This window comes from Cupressus sempervirens, chromosome 2 (assembly GCF_028749045.1).
Source record: "Cupressus sempervirens isolate cs-2001-9-10 chromosome 2, ASM2874904v1, whole genome shotgun sequence".
Lineage (NCBI taxonomy): Eukaryota > Viridiplantae > Streptophyta > Pinopsida > Cupressales > Cupressaceae > Cupressus > Cupressus sempervirens.
Window position 1 is genome coordinate 621,914,937 of NC_143119.1, and position 20,924 is coordinate 621,935,860.

The 20,924-nt window shown below is 35.8% G+C and overlaps 1 protein-coding gene across 1 annotated transcript in view; it reads left to right on the forward strand.

Annotated features, from left to right (window-relative positions):
• The window catches only part of LOC149574911 (potassium transporter 8-like), a 128,750-nt gene that overhangs the window by 16,293 nt on the left and 91,533 nt on the right, over nt 1-20,924 (forward strand). The window contains exons 2-4 of the mRNA XM_089814766.1: nt 10,668-10,896; nt 11,181-11,426; nt 11,563-11,613. Coding sequence (XP_089670892.1) covers nt 10,668-10,896; nt 11,181-11,426; nt 11,563-11,613 — 526 coding nt within the window. The remainder of the gene's footprint in view (nt 1-10,667; nt 10,897-11,180; nt 11,427-11,562; nt 11,614-20,924) is intronic.

Sequence of the window (20,924 nt, forward strand, 5' to 3'; positions counted from 1 at the left end):
AACATTAATAAGGATGTTAGTAATTTATCTCATGCCTATTACTAACAACATAAATAATTTTAAAATAACTCTTTTGTTATTATTTCAATAATAGAAGTAAGATAATATAATACTTAAATAAATGGTGTATAGAAGTTAAAATATAACTATACCTTATCTTTACCTTTTATACTCGCATAATAGATCTCTTTATTTAACAAACACTATATCAAATTATTAAATATCATTTTGAATGGATATATATTTCAAATTCTATTATATACACATAATATATACAGTTGTCATATACCATATAATAATGTGAACAAATAGAAATTGCTATACCTTATATACTCACTGTAATGAGATCAATGTGTTTGAGGTATTTGTTACCTTAGAATCGCTTTGATCTCAGACCCACAAAATTGAATTAGAACATGTACCTGTCAAGCATACATTGGAAATCTTTAACTGTATTTTTTATTGTGGACGATTATTTTTCCACGTTAGTTCCTTCGTTCTCTATGCAAAATGTGTGGTGGGGTCATTAACTGGTGCACTTTGTCTGGTTTCCTTTGGGGCCGTTGGCAAAATTAGAGTTCAGCGCTTCCTTCTTATAACAACTCCCGTGAGCCAATTATGGAAAATCCCTGTTAGCGTATATTCTGTTAGCACAATGATCAATGTCCTAGTCACGTGGCAGTGTCAAGCTTAGTGCTGAATGTCCTTCTGCAAAGGCATGTAAGTTAAACACGATCTCAAAATAATCTATTTTCTCCGTCTACTGTTATTCTCCATCTTTGCTGGTCTGATATCTATGTCAGACGCTCCTTTGATTGCTTATTTGGTTCGAATCTCCTCCCTCTATGTGGTGACCCACCTTACAAATGAATAAGTATTTGTGCCACTTTCAATGGTTCATTATCAACTCTTCCTTACAGACTTTATTCAACAGTTTGTATAGTCACTTCACCTGCTCTGATGTCTACTGTACTTCCTTTCTTTGTCCAACAGTTCAAAAATATGATTTGGTCCTCGGTAATATGATTTCCTGGCTGTATGAGAGGTACTGAAAATATTACGTGTGATAACGTACTCTATCTATTTATTACTCTCTCTTACATTTTTAGGTTGGCTTTGATACCATGTTGAGTTTGTGGATCGCTGCAAATATAATTGCGTTGCTCTTTGAGGTACATGTGTTCCCAATGACAACAATCTCTAATTCATAATGAGCAAAGCCTATGAAGGGAGATGTCTATTCGATAACTAGATATTAATATAGTAATACATAATAATATATTATTTAACTTATATAGATAAATATATATTATATCTCACACTTTTATTATATATATATATATATATATATATATATACACACACACATATATATCTGCACTTTAGTCTCATAGTTTATCCAACTGAAGCTACCAAACATCAACATAGTGATCACAACAACAAGCATGCCACTAACTTGCCTTGGCCAAGGATTTGTGTGGGCACTATGTACCCGATCATCCACTGCTCGACTTGACAACAAGGCCTATACAATGAACTACCATGAACTGACTCAGTTTTGAAACACTTTTATTCTTGTTTATTTGTAATTGATTTTCTTTCTCTTATCAGACAGGGATAACTCATGGTTCAATGCTTTATCAATACACACCCTTCATCTCGACCACACTAGTCTTCCTTGATGAATCTTTGGGATGATTGTCTAAACATTATATAATCACAACCAATACATTCTGCCCATCCCAGGCCTCTGGCTTACAAAAGATTCATAATAGTTGAAATCTATTCTTGACTTTCATAAGGGTGTTGTCTCTTATCTCAGAGAGTATATAGTAGACACCTCTGTATAAGCTTGCACTGCTGGATATTAATCCAAGTTAAATAAGAATTCTGAAAAGAAAATGTATATATGTAGAGTGCCACAATTTGCTCGGTTTGGAGTATATTTACAACTCTTATACAAATGAAAAACCATTAGATCATTTAAGATAAAAATCTCTATCAATGTTAACATTGCCTTCTTAATTCTAGGCTAATAATGCCAGCCTCATTATATCAAATTTAAAAGCATAATTAAGAATAAATGTTTTCATGACCAGATTGTAATGTCTCTTCTTGAAATGATCGGTTGGTCTTAAAACAATGCTGGTGAAACAAGACCAAAGCTGCTAATCGTAGAGTAGAAAGTAATGCAAATTATTTCCTGATGCCTTTCATGACACCTTCGTGCTTGTATCTTCCTTTAGGAAGTTTGGGACCCAACAACAAATATGAACAAGAGAATTCCTGTGGTATGGTACCACAATGACGCCCAACTCAATGCCTATGGTGGAAGAACTATCCAAAGCAATATGGAAAATAACATAGTGCATTCAACTGCAAGAATTATGAAGGATTTCGCAAGCAGAATGAGGATGTGTGAGGAAATGTGTAAAAACAAAGTAGGAAGTATGAAATTGTAAAAACCCTATCAATGATATGAATGTTGCTTAATATGAACCATCGCACAAATAGATCTTTGCTTGCTCGGCTGCATGCCCGGTTACGACAAGAAGTGTGAAGGTGGCAAGGGGTTACAATACAAAAGCCATCGACACATATGTGACAATATTATTAAAATGGTCACGAAACATTATAAGGCCTGATGAAATAATATAAAAATATGGCCGCTCAAGATAAAATAATGAAACTATGGCCAACGAGTAATAATAAATCAAACTAATGTCTCAATATAAAAATATGATGCTATACTTACCTATGCTTGTGCATGTACATACACATGTATATACATATGTGTGATATTCCAACAACGTATCAAATGTATATGTCGGATATTAAGTGGGTGTATACGTACGTTTCATTTGGGTTTACACATACATACATATATGTGTATATACATATGCAAGCATATGTACATACTATGGTGTTGTTATATTAAGACATGACAAATATCATAGGAAGCTCTTGGATCATCCAATTTATAAAGTAACATATTAGCGCTTTAGTTTCTTAATTTAATGCTTAGTGATCTTTTCTTTAATAATACATATTTATTGACTGGTTAGCTCATGGTAATCCATAGTACACTCTTGCTTTCCTAGCTGTTTACCCCTTAGCTTTGGTGGTTAGGATTCATAGCTGTCGACCCATACGTGAATTGGCGTCCCTTACCCAATTCCCTCTCTGACAATGCTTCCCCCCTTTGACGTGCTCCTGCAAAAGAGAATTTCCACAATAATAACACATTCCTCAATATAAATCAAAGTTACTATACCAAGTTATCATTTTTAGTAAAACATCATAACGGCTAACCGCCATTTCACTTGCCATGAATTTATAATGCGTAACCTACTTTTCCATAATTTCAAGATAACAAATAATCATAATGATTAACTAAAATGTCATCTTCATATGAAATTATAACGAATAATGATATTTCCATTTCACATGATTATACTATTTAACTAATTTTTACCAGTCAACTGACTTCACATTAAATCTCGATGGCTATAAGAACATTTTTAAATTAGGGAAAATTTGGGATGTAATAGAAAATGCTTCAAGAGTCCCTTTCCTTCCAATGTTTTATTGGGTTTAGAATGCCCTATTACATGTGTGTTTTGCCTTGGAATGCCTAAAATTGGGTTTATAATGCCCAAACACATGTTCTAAATTGACAAGATAAATGCATATAACCAAAATTGGGTTCTCAAAGGGCAAATGCATGTCACGCTTTGATGTAAACACATCCCTTCAAGGTAAATCGGGCTTGTGAGAGGCTTTTACATGTCACGAGTTTGGACTTCAGAGCAAAAATGGGTTTTTTTGAGAGGCTTTTACATGTCATGCATTTGGACTTTAGAGCAAAAATGGGTTCTCCCAGCCCAAACTTGTGTAAAATGGAGATGCAAATGCATGTCTTTGATTTGGAAGTCAAAATTGACGTCTGTACATGTTATTGCATGTGACATTTTTAGATACAAAGGAACAATCGGGTTTAGAATGATCAAATGCAAGTTTAAAATGTGCAAGGCAAAGACATAAAACTCATCTATAGGCCAAAATTGAGTTTAGAAGAGCCCACTGCATGCTGCGTTTTCATGCCTTGCATTTATATGTCATGCACTTACATGTATATTGACCAAAATTTCACCTCCAAGCCAAAATGGGATTCTCAGGGAGTGATTACATGTTTTAAAGATGCAATGCATTTACATGCATTTATATATCTAAGCCAAAATTGGGTTCTCTAGGATGCATTACATGTAAATCATTTCAAAAAGAACATGTAATGGAGTTGCATCACTTAAGTTTTCTAATTAGCACGTCTATTTGAGTTTATTGAGCAAATATCACTTAAAGGGGTCAACATACATATTTACACTATATATTTTATATATTATGTGTAAATATGTTCAAAAAGTGACATTTCACTTAAATGTCTTAAAATAAAACGTTAAAGTAAATCTCAACATCAAATTATAATATAAAGTGCATAAAGTCACTTAAGTGATAAATTAAAAAGCAACTCAACATTAAATTATAACATTAAGTGCACTATAATGATTCAAATCACTTAAGTGATAAAGTAACTTAAAAACATAACATAAGGTCATTTTAAGTTATATTTTTCAAAATGTGCAACTCAACATTAGAATATAAGACCAATATTTTAAATATTCAATTGAACTTGGAGAACCGACTTTTTAGGCACTTAAACCTTGATATCTTTTGACTGATAACTCCAATTAGGCCCCAAGAGATATTGAATCGAAGGGAAAACCGAAAGCAAGAGATTGAAGGAAATAAAAAAAAACTAAAACAATCTAAACAAACACTCAAAAACACAAAAGGGACTTTGAAGGCCTAAAAAATCAAGTAAATGCTAACCAAAAAAAAAACAAAAAAGACTTAACAGAGCTTTCAATAAAAGAGATCATTATATGGATTGGGAATGATTGGTTGATCAATCTTGGCCAATCAAATAGTGAATTATCTCAAAGAAACATGAAACTTAATTGAAAAAGTTTCGTATTGTTACCTCCATTTTGTGGTGACAAAATGCAGTACAACAATAGGGCAGGTTGATTTCAAGACAAACTTTCAGACTATTGATCACATATTGCCTCTATGGGCTATCATTGGAAATGCTCGACACTATTCCATGGAAGTCTATTGTTGCTTTGTTGAATTTCACAAAGCTTTTGATTTCGTCCATTGTGCTTCTCTTTTCAGAGGCTTGGAGGCATTAGGATTCTAGAAATCTCATTGACTGCTATTATGAGACTCTACGAGAGTGTTGTGGATAGATTCAGGACTCCTTAGGGTTTTTTTGACCCCATTTAGAGCACTATTGGGGTGAAGCATGGTTGCCCTCTTTCTCCCACTTTATTTGGCATCTACATTGATGAGCTTGAGGCCTTTCTCTATGACTTTGCGCTCCTAGATGATGGTTGTTACCTATACTAGGTCTTGATCTCCATTCTACTCTTCACAGATAATGTGGTTCTCCTAGCCTCCTCCCTTGAGGACATTTAGAAGCTTCTTGATGGTTTGGCTTCCTTCCGTGACTCGAGATAGCTAGTGGTTAACTTGGATAAGACTTGGTTATGGTCTTTAACTGTTTGAAGACCTATTTGTGCTTCTTCTAGGCGAGGAGATCAAAATTTCATCTTTCTGCACTTACTTGGGTGTCAGGTTTTTGGACCTCGATTTAGTAGGAGGTCAACCATCAACCTTGAGTCAACAAAGGCCTTGGTTCCCTTGCTCTACTTGAGAGCTGATTTTTTGACATCACTTTCAGGACACCATGTCCAAGATGTCTCTTTTGGACTCCTTGATTAGATAGACTATCTTATATGGCTCTGTGGTGTGGGGACCCTCTGTCCCTGCCTAAAATTAGGCTTTAGTTGAGAGAGTGCAAACCCTTCTTCTCCGTTGCATCATCAGGTGTCACTAGATTAACCCTATTAGCATTATCTTAGCCAAGTTTTGGGTCCATCCCTTTAGGCTTGAGGCCATCTTTGATTTAGTTTGATTTCTCCATTGCCTCCAAGGATTGGCTACTTCTACTGAGGGCCATCATAGATACTCTTACTTGGCTTATTGTTCCTTAGAGGCGATTTTGATTGCTGACCACACTAGTATGGCCAGTTATTGGTTTTCTCAAGCCTCACTGTTCTTGGTTTGGTGGGCATCAAGATTGACTGCCTCCCTACCTCCCCATTTTCCTTAGATGCCCCTGCTTATCTCCTCCCTTCCTAGTAAGCGCTGAACGAGCATGTTAGGAAAACCACTTATAGGCAGTACATTCAGTCGACCAGGGTGGTCCCTCTCAGGGGACTTCGACTGAGGATGGCTTTCTATGCTGAGCACATTTTGGACATACATGATGGGGTCATTGTGCGTCCCTCTTACATTGAGCGACATCAGACTCATGCTCTCCATACCCCCAGAGTTCCTTCAGAGTGGGCTCCATCGACTTTGCATCCAGACTGAACACTAGATTGATAGAGAGGATTGGATTTGCCATGTTTGTAGCATGGAGGTGGCTGAGACTTAGATACACTTCATATTCCATTGGCCAATCTACTATGAGATTAGAGGGAGGTTCTACTGTCTTTTCAGAGATTGTTGGTCTTTGGATGAGTTCTTCGGGTACACCGAGTGATGGTGTCTTGCGCTGTACCTTTAGGAGGCTAGACGACTTCGTGACCACAACTTACAGCTCCAGTCCCCGTCAAAACATGGCTTAGATAAGCTCATCAACTCCTTCATACTTGTTACTCCAGCTAGGGGCATCAAGTGTTCTCTTGGCCCCCCCTCTTTGGCTCACTCTTGGTTAGGGAGACCTCACATAGATCACACCTTGTGCCAGAAACCCTCCTACTCTAGTGGTTCTTAGAGACAGTCCCAGACCCCTTTTCGCCTTGGTTCTTATCCTTTAGTTATGGGCTACTTCTCGACATTGAGTAGCTCCTAGTTGGTTGTCTGTTGGTGGCCTCTCTCTCTCTCTGTTGTTGTTCTTGGTTGGTTGTTTTCTATCACCGGACATCATTTGGTGTTCCCATTGCTAGTTGTTTCCTACTTGTACTTTCACTGCCTTAGACCCTCGTGGTCTCTTGTTGGACATTAATAAATTATCTTATCTTATCTACTCCTTACCTATATAAAGGAGTGAGTTCATTGTAATTTTTCATTTTTTGTTTTGTGCAACAAAACTATGTTGAAATCTTTTGTGACTTGAAAACTTTTTGTTTCATGGTGCAAAATTTCTGAATTGAATAGAAGACACAAGCTTTCTCAAGCTTTTTGTTGTGAAACTTGAGATTAATTGGTGTATTATTACATTGCATTTGTTGATCTATATTTAATTGAACTTATAGTTTGTTTTGTATAAATCTCTTCAGCATTCTATTCAGGTTTTTGAAGACTTTGTGCTTTAAAAGAAAGAGTTGTTACAATTAATAGTGGCTGCAATTACTTTGAACCAAAAGACTCTGAGCTTCAGTTATAAGTATATTTATATAAGTTTATAAATTTTTAGTAAGGGAGTCTACGCCTTATTGTCTATTCAGATAACCAAATCTTCATTCTGGATAAGTGCAAGAGACTAAAGGTTCCCGTATCTATTCCACCAAATATAAAAGTATACTACAGTGTTTGTTGTTGTGTTTATGTCAACTTCTGAGCCACTAGTATTATCATAGTAATAGATACTTTTTGTTAAGTTGGAAAACAGTAGCTATGTACAAATCTTTCCTGAAAAAAGAAGAATTGATTTAGGAAAACTGTCCATTTTGTAATTTTCGTCAAGTTTTTATTGGAACCACCTATACTAAGAAGGGAGCCTCCTTGATTGCTGAGAGTAGAGAGAAATTGCATGAGACATTGCCTAAAGACACAATTTCACAAGTTCTAGTTTTACCAACTTACAAAACTTTTAGCCAACAAGAAACAGAGTTGGATCCTTTATAGTCTTGCCATTGCCTTTGAATTGTTGTAATGTTCCTAAGGTGAACTCGGCTTGTAGGTGATCTCGATTCGTAAGCAATTACTTAGGTAGCCTTATCGTGTGCTCCCAGTAGCAAATGCTTCAGGTAGTTCTCCCTCTATGCTTTGGGTAGTCTTTCCAGTGCCTTAGGTAGTTCTCCTCCGTGCCTCGGGTAGTCTTTCCAGTGCCTCAGGTAGTTCTCCTCCGTGACTCGGGTAGTCTTTCCAGTGCCTCAGGTAGTTCTCCTCCGTGACTCGGGTAGTCTTTCCAGTGCCTCAGGTAGTTCTCCTCCGTGCCTCGGGTAGTCTTTCCAGTGCCTCAGGTTGTGTGTCGTAGGAAGTCAATGTGCAAGATGGAAAGGCTATACGACACCTTATTGGCTATATGGTATGTTGGGGTTTGACCGTATAGACATTGGGAGGTCGTACGGTAGACAAGGCCAGGAAGGCCATACAGTGTCAAGGCCGTACGGGATCAGTCCGTACAGTTGCCTTGTTGTGATAGGGTAGAGCTTGCAAGTCGTGGCTTGTTGGGAAGTTACTGTCAATGTGTTGCGTACGATTCCGAAGATGAACAATATTTGATTAGAAATCTAGATATGCAAACAAGAGATGCCAACAAAGTCGCTCTACAAAATATATCGATATTATCCAGAATCAAATGAAGAAATACACAGACGGAATAGGGTGAGGGTTGATTCCCACCGAAACCGAGACAAGCCAAATAGGGAAGGTCTTTCACTTTCGAAATGGCGAATAACAGAGAACTCCAATAGGAATTCGCAGTACATAGAAAATAATTCAAAAGCATATCTAAAGACTACCTACAAGCCGTGCTTAAAAACCCATTGGGAAACTTTCCGAAGATGTACAAAGATAGCTGACGATGACACAAACTACGGAAACAAAATAAAAATGGGTCCAAGATATATTAAATCGATCGGCCCATTAACAAGGTTTAATTAAATACATTTATTTTATGATGGGGACATTACAATCGTCTTGTCTCCTGTCAATCTCTAAGATTCTTTAGGGAATTTGCTACGGTTTTGGTTTGCCACAACTCTGAGTGATCATGGAGATCCCAGTTTTTGGCCTCTCCTACCTGCTGCTTTACCTTCAGCTTGTAAGGGAGCCACCTCTCTAGTCTGTGTTGCACCCTTGAAAATTCCTGCCATAGCTTCTCCACCCTAAACCCTCTCCTCTCCATCCTCTTCGCTGCCATCTCTTATTATTACTATACACTTCTTTTATTCGGAATTTTAATTTTGGTTTTATAGTTATTATTCTATGATACCAGATTCCTCTAAAATGTCTGGAATCTGATTCAGTATAGGCCCTCTCAGACAGAATTCGGGCAGAATCTAGGGGAACCCATGGGTGCCTCATGTTGCAGGTGCCCTAAAACAGGTCCTGCACGCCATTTAAAAAAAATTTAAAAACCTTCGAAAACCCCAATTTCAACCACTAGGCATGCATTTGGTTAATCAATGATACTTCATTCATCTCTCAAGCATTTTTCACCATTTTTTGCTTTGTTCTACATGGACATAGCGAGTGGCATGGCTAGTGGTTCAAATGAAGTTTAAGTGGAAAGTGGAACCAGGTGTTGGCATTGACTCCTATGATGATGATGAAGATGATTTGAACATCAAATATGAAAAATGGCTTGTAATAAATTTCATTGTGTAATGATATTTTGAGACTTATGCAAATTTTGAATATGATATATGACGTATTTTATTTATATTGACAATTATGGATTTATGAGCATCATGCTTCTTGCTTATTATTGTTATACATTTGAAGTTTTGAACCAATGGTGGATGAACAATGAACTTTTTACATGTAGTAAACTATGATGTATATATGAATTTATTATTTTATAATATATCAAATATATTTATGTATTAGAGAATATCTATCTATATGCCCACGGATCTCAGACCCCACCCAATTTTTTCTTTTTTTGCCGAATCTGTGAACCCTGATTTGTATCAGATCCAGGATCAGTAACTTGGTTATTATTTATTAGATTGGCCACAAGTTACAATAATAAGTTTAAGCATTGACAGTAAATTTTATGCTTCCCTTCAATATTAGCCTATAGTGCTTATAATTCATGGTTTTTGAAATAGAAAGATTTGTCGACTAATTTATGGTTGTAAATTCTTTTCCATTCCTTTGGATTTCCTTTGAATCAGAAAACTATAAATTTTTATGGCATATGATTTTTTGTCACTGTACTTGCAAGGCTGAAGGAACAAGTATGATAAATTATATTCACATCCATAGAAGAACCAAAATGGTAAATAGAGCTACTAAACACATGACCAGCACGGCCTTAGGTAGTGCAAGTCCTGTCCAGGTTAAATCAATGATTTGATAAATCCACAAAATATGGGAGCGCATAAAACGCAAACCAGTAAATTGGCAAATGGTTAAAATGAGAGATGCCATTAAATGAAGAACAATGATTAAAACTATTGCCTAGAAGTTTCATTCTATATTCTTAATTGCCATGAATTCCTATGTAGACTTAATGGGCAAATTACAAAGTTCATCTTTGGTACCTTACTGTGCTCCATTAAAATAGTGAATGTCAGAAGAATTACGTGCTGACAATGGTTAAAAATGTATATCGCTTACAAGCCATTTTGGGTTTTGTTGTACAGAAAACATCATGGAAGACTGATTTAGCCTTGGCATACCAGAGCATTGGTGTTGTTTATGGAGATCTAGCTCTCTCGCCACTATATGTCTATCAAATTAGTTACGTTGAAAATTGTGATTACTCGAAGGAAGACATTTTTGGAGTGCTTTCCATAATTATCTGGACATTGACTTTGGTGCCTCTATTCAAGTATGTCTTGATTGTGCTGAGAGCTGATGACAATGGGGAAGGTACAGTCTCTGTCAACCAAATCTTTGCTGTCTTCATATTGTACTTTGAACTTGATAAATAAAAGGTGTCTTTCAAAAGTAGGCAGTTTTTGGAGCTGGCTCAAGCAAGCAGGTGTCTTCTTGAGTGGATTAGAGCTTTTGTTTATCCTCTCTTTAAGATTCTTCTGCTTTATTGCTTATGAAATTTAATATCCCCTTCCACAGGAATAGGAAAAGATGAATGTTTAATATTCTTATCCATGCATGTGCATTTAATAATCCTTCTAAATTTAATGCTGATGCAGGAGGAACATTTGCACTTTATTCATTATTATGCAGACATTCCAATATTAGCTTTTTTCAAAATCTACAATCTGTGGATGGGGAATGTTCAATGGACAAAACAGAAATATTGCATGACAAAAAGAATGTCTCAAGGGCCGGATCAATGCTTGGAAAATACAGTACTTTGCAGTTTTTGTTGTTCATTTTGGCTTTGTTTGGCAGCAGCATGGTTATAGGAGATGGGGTGCTTAAACCTGCCATTACAGGTGTGTTTTCTTATCTTAGCTGTCTGTGGTGTAAACAAACACTTGTTCTTCTTGTGATATGCTTTGTGTTGGAGAACTATTTCAAGTTTAGTCTTCTAGAAACTAAAGCGACTTATTATTTTGGCAACGAATGCAGTGTTTTCTGCAGCTGAAGGGCTTAGAAGTTATATAATTCACCAAACTGACCGTAAGCTCTTTTTCTTTAAGAAGATCTATATTGATTCTCTAGAAGTCAAGCCCATTTCTGTATGCTGTTATATCTTGTCAATTTCAACCCATTACTATATTTCCTTGTGTTGTTCCCAAGAATGAGTATTGTCCACTCATATGTTTACTTGGAATATTAAATCGTTATATACTTAATTATTTTTCTTTCCCTCTTTTGTGTAGGGAATAAATTACTAAAGCTAGTAAGATCTGTAATGTTCTTGTCAATTTGCATTGTTTTGCCTAGTTTGACCTAGCAACTGGAACATTGCATTTCACAGTTTATTGAGAGATCTAGCTACTCATCTCTCTTAGGTAACTTTATCATTTGTTATTTTTAACAGGTCTACATTGTTGCATTGACTTTTTCTTTTTTAACTCCAATTGGTTTATCAATTATTGCATATTATGTGTGATCCTAAAAAAGAGGTTTGTTTTAATATTGTATGATGCAAAGTATTTTAGGCATAGGGCCTTAACTTCCAGAGATTCACTTTGACAATGTGGCTGTGGTAAATGAAATAGGAAATGACATTGAACCAAGAAATGGGGTCGATGGGTTTCTCAAATAAGAAATGTTTTAAGGTATTTAAGATATTATTGTAAGAAATTCTGAATCGAAATTCTCATTATTGAAACAGATGCATGCATTCCACAACTACATTCAAGAGTCACAAACAGAAAATGAGGGTGATTGTGTTTCTCAAATAAGAAATGTTTTAAGGTATTAAATATATCTATGTAAGAAATTCTGAATTGAAACTCTCATTATTGAAACAGACGTACACATTGTACAATTAGATTAAAAAATCAAAAACACAAAATGAGGGCGATTGTCAATGAATATTATGAATCACAATCCAAAACAAGCACTGGTAAACGTGCAATAAATCCATCAGCTGCCTTCTCATTATTATAACAAGAAGGTTTTATAAGTTGTTTGCATACCAAGTGCCTGAGGAAGAAGAGTGATATTTAGGAAGAGAATAAGGCAACCAATTTGAATCTTTCCTGAGCTAAAAATAAAACCAGTTAAGCACAGAGACTAAATTGCTAGCTTATTAGAAGACATTACTGACAATGGATTGAGAACTTAAAGGACCTAAACCCAAATAGTGCTTTCGAGGCATTCATTGCTGAAGATAGCCAAAATATCTGCAAAAAACGCTTATTAAATTCTCCTTGAGAGGCTTCCCATCTTAAGAACCTAAGATTTTTGCGATAAAATTAAAAAATTCATAGCTTGCAATCTATGCATTTTCACAATCAAGCTATTTTTAGACACTGTACCACAAAGATGGCAAACCTAAAGCTTTATGCATTTGAAACATTTTGTTGTGTTGGTCTTGTGGGGAATTTTGTTAAACTTAAACTATGTATGTTGAAAGCTGATAGGAGGAAACTCAATGATCCTTATTAAGGGCATGACATAAGACATGAGTCACATGAGCCAAGTTGGAAGCTGATTGTGATCTTGTTCAAAGTTTAGAATCCTATTCAATGCTTGGAGTCCATCTTATTTAAGACATACTATAGGGAAGCCAAGCAGATGGAAGATTTACCATCTAGTAAAGGTGTGCAAGATTGACTAGATCACACTTTATAGTCATGAAATGGACTGGAAGAGGCCAGAAGACTAATGGATTCATGATAAAGAGGTGCACACATATATGATTTCTATCTATGAATGCCTATTTACATTTAAGAGAAGTCTATATTTGTAGGTTAAAAATCTAATGAAGAAATTTAGTGTTTCCAACTCCTACATACCGAATTTCAACAACATACTTCCTTTTGAATATATTTATATCCACCCATTGAAATCTTGAATAATTCTGTTTGGTCACTTGCATATGGTTTTGATAAATAAATATCTTCAGCTTATGATTTTGATTGATAAATATATATTTTTGAGTTACTTACTCCAATAGATGTCCTTTTTGTTTTCTCCTTGAGAAGAAATTGTCCTCAATTTCTAGACAAAGTTTGGGAAGTATCCTAGAACTGACCTGTAGAGTCCGTTGATCTGCCTTAGTAGAGTGTCTTTGTAGTCAAAATTGCATGTAGTAGCTTTCCTCTTGCAATTGCTGCAAGCATGGATACTGAGCAAAGCCCTTTGGCTATTGATTCTTATAAATCAAGAATGGTAGGCTCACAATGAATGATTGAAAGCATAATTACACTTTTTGCGGATTTATTTGCGATAAGTCAACTTATTGTGGTAAATTTGTAATGTCCCCATTTTTGTCAATATCAGAGTTTCATGGATTAGCCTATTAATGTGATCCTCATAGGCTAATTATTGTGGATAGAGGGTCTTCTGAGGTAGTGGCTTGACTTAGGAGGGCCTTATCTTCTCCACAATTTAGTAAGCTACAGGTTGGTCTTCGTTTGGCTCAGATTGGGCTTCGTTTGGGCTTAGTTTTGTGTACTTACTATTTGCGGTAAGTTGGTGTTGATCAAGATGGACCCTTTCTATTTTTGGAAAGTGCATTTGGTCACATGGAGAAATAATAGGTATGACTCCTATTTCAGACAACATATTTTAATAATGAGTATTTTGCGAGTTATTATATTTTTAGTGGCCAAATTATTATTAAATAATTAAATGACTTATTTTAAAGTTATAATTTAACTTTATAATTTCACTTAAGTTGAAGGCTGAGTTATCAGTGGAAAGTGCCATTTATTAATTAGTTAAGCGAAGTCAAGAGAGAGAATCTAATGGAAGCTTCTAATTCATGTTGTATGGTGAAGCTTCCTGAGTGAAGTTACATTTTGGCAGCAAAAGGGAATTTGGAGGTTATAAATACAAGCCCATCTGTTGAGAAAAGCATGCTTGGATATTTTATTTATTTTGATGCCTTTATGGCTTTTTCCAAGTTCTGATTTTTGTGCCCTTGCTGAAGTATAAAGGTTTGATTTCTGGGTGGTGTCTTTGCAAGTTTGCTGCTGAAGTATAGCAAAATTGCCATTGCTTCTCCATTGTGGCTAAGAAGAGAATTTATTGCATCTTCCATGTCTGTATGATTTGTTGCTTTGGAAGAAGCTTTGTGCTAAAAGTTTGTAGTGACCTAAATTCTAAGATTTGTTAGCTTGAAGAATTATGGGAGTCTTCTTACTATACGTTTTGTACTGGGAGACATAATTGGCTGAAGATTAGAAGTGATGGGTTCTGAAAGATCTGGTATTCTCTCAAATTGTTGCTGAATTATAACGGATTGAGAGGTCTTCTTGCATACCTGTGATTGAATACAAAGAGGCTGCATGGAGAAATAAAGATATTGCAATCTTTTCCTTATGGCTGCAATTAAGCCTAGATAGGTTGCAAACAGAATTGGGAAGCCTGTGATGAATTCCAATAGCCTGCAATAACAAAATTAGAGGTCTGTAGTTGAATGTTGAAGGCCTACGAATACACAGCAGAACTGCATCTGCATTAATTGAGGGTGCCAATCAAGGTTGTGTTCTATGTGAGACTCTGGCATACTGCAGATTACACCTACAGGCTGACTATCATTGGTAGAGTCAAATCGATATATTCAGGTTCTATTCATAATTCAGTTTGTAAATTTGTAATAGCAGCAGGTTGGTTAATAAATAAATTTCATGAGAATTCTGAGAATTAATGTGATTAATATTGGCCAAACTCAAGCTTCATATCAAAAGTTTTTGAATCAAAATATATTGAATATTCAACTTAACTCGATTTGATGATCTTATTTGCAAAGTTGATAAACTATTTTCTGAAATTCAAAGTTCAAATCATATTTGGATGGATGACACCTTGGCTTGCAAAATGTTTGACAATGTGACAAACAATTGATTAAGTGAGGAAATTGGTGTTTTTTGATTTATAATTGGTGGGGGTTATTACAAAATTCTAGACGACGATTGATAAATTGGTAACTTATTGCTGATAGATTAGCGATAAGCACTTAAAAGATGGCTTGCAATCGAATAATACAATGTTGACAGCAAAGAAGAAGGCAATTATGCATTGTGTGAGTTGTATGTCACCCTCCGAATCTTATTTCAGCCTTTTAGTTCATTCAGTTGTGAGTGCAATGTAAACATTTTTGAGGCCATCCACACAAAGAAGGTGAACAAGTTAGCGCATAAACGCCTCAAAATATGCTGGCATAAACTTACTCTTCATCATAGCAATCATCCTATTCCATTTGATAATTGGTTTCTTACCATTCCTCTCTCTTTCATTCTGAGCATAATTCCACCAAATAATGGCAAAACCCTTGAGCTTGGTCCTTGCATATTTGACCTTCTTTTCCTCTTCCACATTATTCAAATCAAAGTAAGTATCTATAGCTTGCATCCAATGAGTTAATTTATTCACCATCTAGCTTGCTATTAAAAGCAAGTACTTCAACCTTGAAGTCCTCTTTCTTTAAATCCGTTATAGCATCAAGAAAAGCTTGCCTAGCCTCTTCTTCAACATTGATTCTTGGATCAACAGATCCTTGATCATGTTCTTCTCTCTCTTCTTTCTCTTCTTCTACCTCTTCTTCTTCACTATCAAAACCATTAGCCTTCGACTTATCTTGGCCAACAACTTTTTCCATCCTTCTTCCCACTTATCCTTAGTCCTTTTCCCCATCTGCTGAACCACTTTCTCAAAGTGCTTAACTCCTTTTGGAAGCATATTGTCTTGCCAATCTAACAAACTGATCACAAATCACTTGGTATGCCTCTAATACCAATTTGATGCAAGCAAGGATGAAGTAGGACTAGGTAAAGTCCAAACTAGTCTAGGTGAGTTCCAATGTAACATACATCTTTTCCTAGCCTTAACTAACAACTAGTAAATCATTGAACACAGTTACTTTTCATATTCACATGCATGAAAAGACAGTTATAACGCATAATTTACATATCTTATGGAAAAGGGGTTAATGGTTATAATAGATTAATTGAATTCTAAATAAATGCGCTAACCAACAGAATGAAGGAAAGTTTAATTTAAATACTTGACTAACTACTTGAAATATTGAGAAAGGAATGTTACATTAGCAACTAACTATAACATAATTCAACTGAACTTGAAGAACATAACCAAAGTAAAATACCCAATAAATTAGGGAGACATGAATGTAGATTTGTTCTATCTTGAGCAAGTCCTGGCATCAGGTGGAGAGGAGACATATTGTTAGAGGCTTAACCTCCCAACCACTGACCCTAAATATTCCTACACAATCTCAACTGAGAAAGGCCCTTCCTATATGGGATAAGGCACGGGGAACACTTCTTGTCTTGCCACTGAGCATCTTGGTGTTAAGAGTGTCAACTTCACAAGTGGCTAGGTTGTGGACTCCTTCCATTAACCTATCCTTTCAACTGCAAGCTATTGTGACCTCTAGTGATCATAGTAGCATCATATACTACTAAACCTACCCCGGCTAGGGATTTATATGGACACTATGTGCTCAATCACCCACCGCTCGACTTGACAACAAGACCATGCCCTTTGCCCACCATGAGTTGATTCGGTTATAGATTTAGTTATTAAGTTCTTTGTATTATGAAGTAACTGGAAAATATTTGCTTGATATTAACAGTGATCAAGAGATCAATTTATACAAGAAACGGAACGATGTTTCCTTAAGAAACAATCGTAAATAATAGAAACATTCTATTCTAGAAACATAAAACTTAATATTAGAAACATTCTAATATTTACAAGAGATTACAATAGAAAACTATTAGATACTAAATAGAGATAATAGAAACTATCTATTATCGTAATACCCTCCCTTAATGGTTAATCTATCTAGAGCATGAAGTTGTCAAAAGGTGTAAAAAGAAAGATTCTGTCTGCTCAGTGTGCTTTGCACTGTTCCTTGTGGGCTGCGAACTATATTGTTTAGATAGGGCAGCTAAGCGCTTTTGACATTAAACCTTCATGTGTCCATACTTGTGGCAATAGTTGCATTGAATGTTTTTTTTCCTGGAGTCTTTTGAAGCTGGAGCAAAGGACCTCTGCTGAGAAGACTGTTGTGAATGAGACTTGCCCTTATCCTTCTGAAAGGATTCAACAACAAAGGCTTGCTTTGTGGAGGGGGAGTTGGAACGCTACAGAACTGTTGTTTCCACTGATCTTGCTGAAGCAGAATTGTGCAGAGATCTGTGAACATCAGATCAACTCCAATATAAGTGATGTTGAGAGTCTTGATAAAATGCTTGTAAGACTTGGGTAAACTTTTGAGGGTTATGACCACAATGTCCTCTTCCTCCATTTTGCGTCCAATGGCAAGCAATTGATCACAGATTTCCTGAATCCTATTTAGGTGTCCCTGGAGCGATGTTCGCTCATCCATGATAATAGAAAACATAGTGTTCTTGAGAAAGAAGGCTATGCTTTTGTCGGAAGTCTCATGAAGTTTCTTGAGATGCTCCCATATCTCAGCAGCTGTTTTGTCAGATGGAATCTGAGGGAGCTGATCATTAGCTATAGATTATTTGAGAAGCATTACCGCCTCCCAATTATTTAGATCCCATGTAGCCTGATCAATACTAGCAGCAGTCGGACGCTTTGTAACACCCAGAACAATCTGATCAGTATTTCGATATTCAAAGATTGTTAATATCCACTACTTCCATGTGCCATAATTCTGACCATTGAATTGTGAATTACTCTCTACCAAAATATTAATCAGAGATGCCATAACACGATTTTCAGTGAAAAAGCATGAAAATATGTGAAGGCGCGTATTTCGAGGCAAAAATTATAGAAGAACTAGAAAAAATGAAGAGGTATCCAAAAGAAAGCTCGAAAAACCCAAAAGGAATATGTTGTTAGATTCTGGATCCGCTGGCTAGAAAATTGAGGCACCCAGAAAAAAAATGGACCACCCAGTTGAGATCTCGGAAAACCCACCAAGACTATGTAAAAAGATTTTTTATATTTGGTACAAAAAATTAGGTTTTCGAACAAAAACAGCCTTGGCTGCAAAAATACCCCAAAATAAATGGCGGAAATGTCGAAAAAATGTGTTATCTGGGTTGGATTTGAGGTGTGAGTGAACAATAGAAGGTTGGAAAACCCTAGCCGCCTCCAACAATGGCGATTGAAGGCTGCAACAAATCTCAAAAGAGGAAAAAAATGACGTGTGGATTATACAGGCTCAAAAAAACAATGATTTGAGCAAAAAATGCCACAATTTGCAGAGATAATAGCACCCCAAAAAATGTTGCCCAATATATCCGAATAGAGAAAAAATAACCAACAAAAATGACATGATTTTTCCAGACATGAGTAGCAAAAAACAAAAAATCGCAGGGATAGAAGTTGCAGTTGTGGAATAATGATCGTTAGTAGTGTTACTAAAATTTTGCACACTTTTGAAATTTTAGTATGAAGGCAAAATGCATAAGTGTTTCCATTGTGTGCCAAGAGAATATAAATGTCCTTGTATTTTTCATTCCTCGAATATACAATTGATATTTTACAAAAGAGTGAAATGAATAGAAAGTGCTGGAAATGAAAATCTCACACAAGTCGTGAGTCTGACTATTGCTTCTATACATATTGAAAATAAGAAAAACATAGCATAAGGAAGTAGAGTCAGAGGCAACCGGTCATTGTCTTTCAGCCTTTGATTGGTTATGTGATCTTTGTTACCACTCTTGGTTCAGCTCTCAATCTGATGGCTCCGTGATGTTCGTCTTCCTGCATGGGAAAAAATGGGGTTAGATCTTAAACGATCTAAGCAATGACTGGTTATTACCAACTATGTACCCACACATGCTATATATTTCCTATTCTGAGTACATATAAAAACAACAGAATAAATTCTAAGTGCTTTAGTGTAAAAAATAAACAAATATAATGTTAAAGGGACATATTATTCCTCTGATATGAAACCTTTCATTATAATCAAGCGTAAGCATATTGATCTCAAAAATAGTACTCTTAAGTGTTTAGATGCAAATTACAGAAAGATAGTTTATGAGTGTCACGAGCCCGTGTTCGAACCTCATAGATGATATGCTACAGGGTACACAAAGGGCTACAACAAATAATAATGATTGACATTGTGGATTGCAGATGCATAACTTACTATAGGAAAGTATGAAAGATAACCAACAAGAAATACTTCAAGTAATGCTGAAAGTTAAGGAATCTTCATTGCAAATGTAGAACATGCTACAGGAAAATGTCTTTGAAAAGTCTCAAGATGCAGATATAGATGTATTTTAAGGATGGACAGCTACAAGCAGAAATGCACAGTTTGGAAGGTTACATTTAGCAACAAGTTTAAATAATCATTTACCAAGCTGAAGGATTTAAATGTACGAAAAACACATTTCTGAGATTGGCTAATGGTTAGTGACCAGTTAGGAATCACGCTAGAACTGCTAAGAAAAGCCTTAACACTTAACCTCAGGATTGCATTTAGTGTGGACTGCGGATGTTGCTAGAATCAACCCTGTAAATGTGGTTAAAAACTCATTTTTTTCCAACGAGTGTAACTGTTAAATCTGCAAAGAAAATCACATTTGGATTTCATAATATAAAGTTTTCAGTCAAAACCGAACAGCACAAAAAATTCTCAAGTTCATTGTTCCAGTGATATAAAGGGTTTCAAATTACCATTGGAAGAGAGAGGTCATTCTTCAAATCAAAATGAGATCCTATATTCAGCTACAAATATTCTCAAGACAGTTCAAGGGACTTGGTCTTTTCTTAAGCAAAAGGGATTAATTGGCGCCCTCAAGAGTTTGAGTGAGTGTAGAGAAGCATTGCGAAAGATTGAAAGAAATATTTTCTTGCAGAGATAAATATGTACAGAAAACCCTTATAGAGATAACAAGCCCCAGTTTTTTGTCACGAAGTAATCAAATGGTAGTTCAGAATGAAAGGCGCTAACAAAAAACAATTTCCAGCAAATGCAAAATGGCGGACAGTGAAAAATGCGTTTACACCAACTACAAGAGAACCCGAGCTTTGGGTTTTTGCTCGAATGGAATTACTATAAAACTTGTAAGTAAACCCATTTTGGGTTTTTTATGGGAACGAAATATAAGTTCCAAAAATCTATCTTGCTCCAGCAAGGTCCAAATATCTACAGAGCAAAACCCATTCTACAAAAAAATGTAACTAGAATGTATATGTACAACAAACACAACAAATATTTCACAGTGGCGGCATCAACATACATGATGGCATTTACAAGGAAAGAACAACAAAAACCTGTATGAAGGCATCTTAAAATTGAAAGATATATGCTATGCACATCCAACAAATTCCTTCCAGGCAATCTAAGAATGTAATGG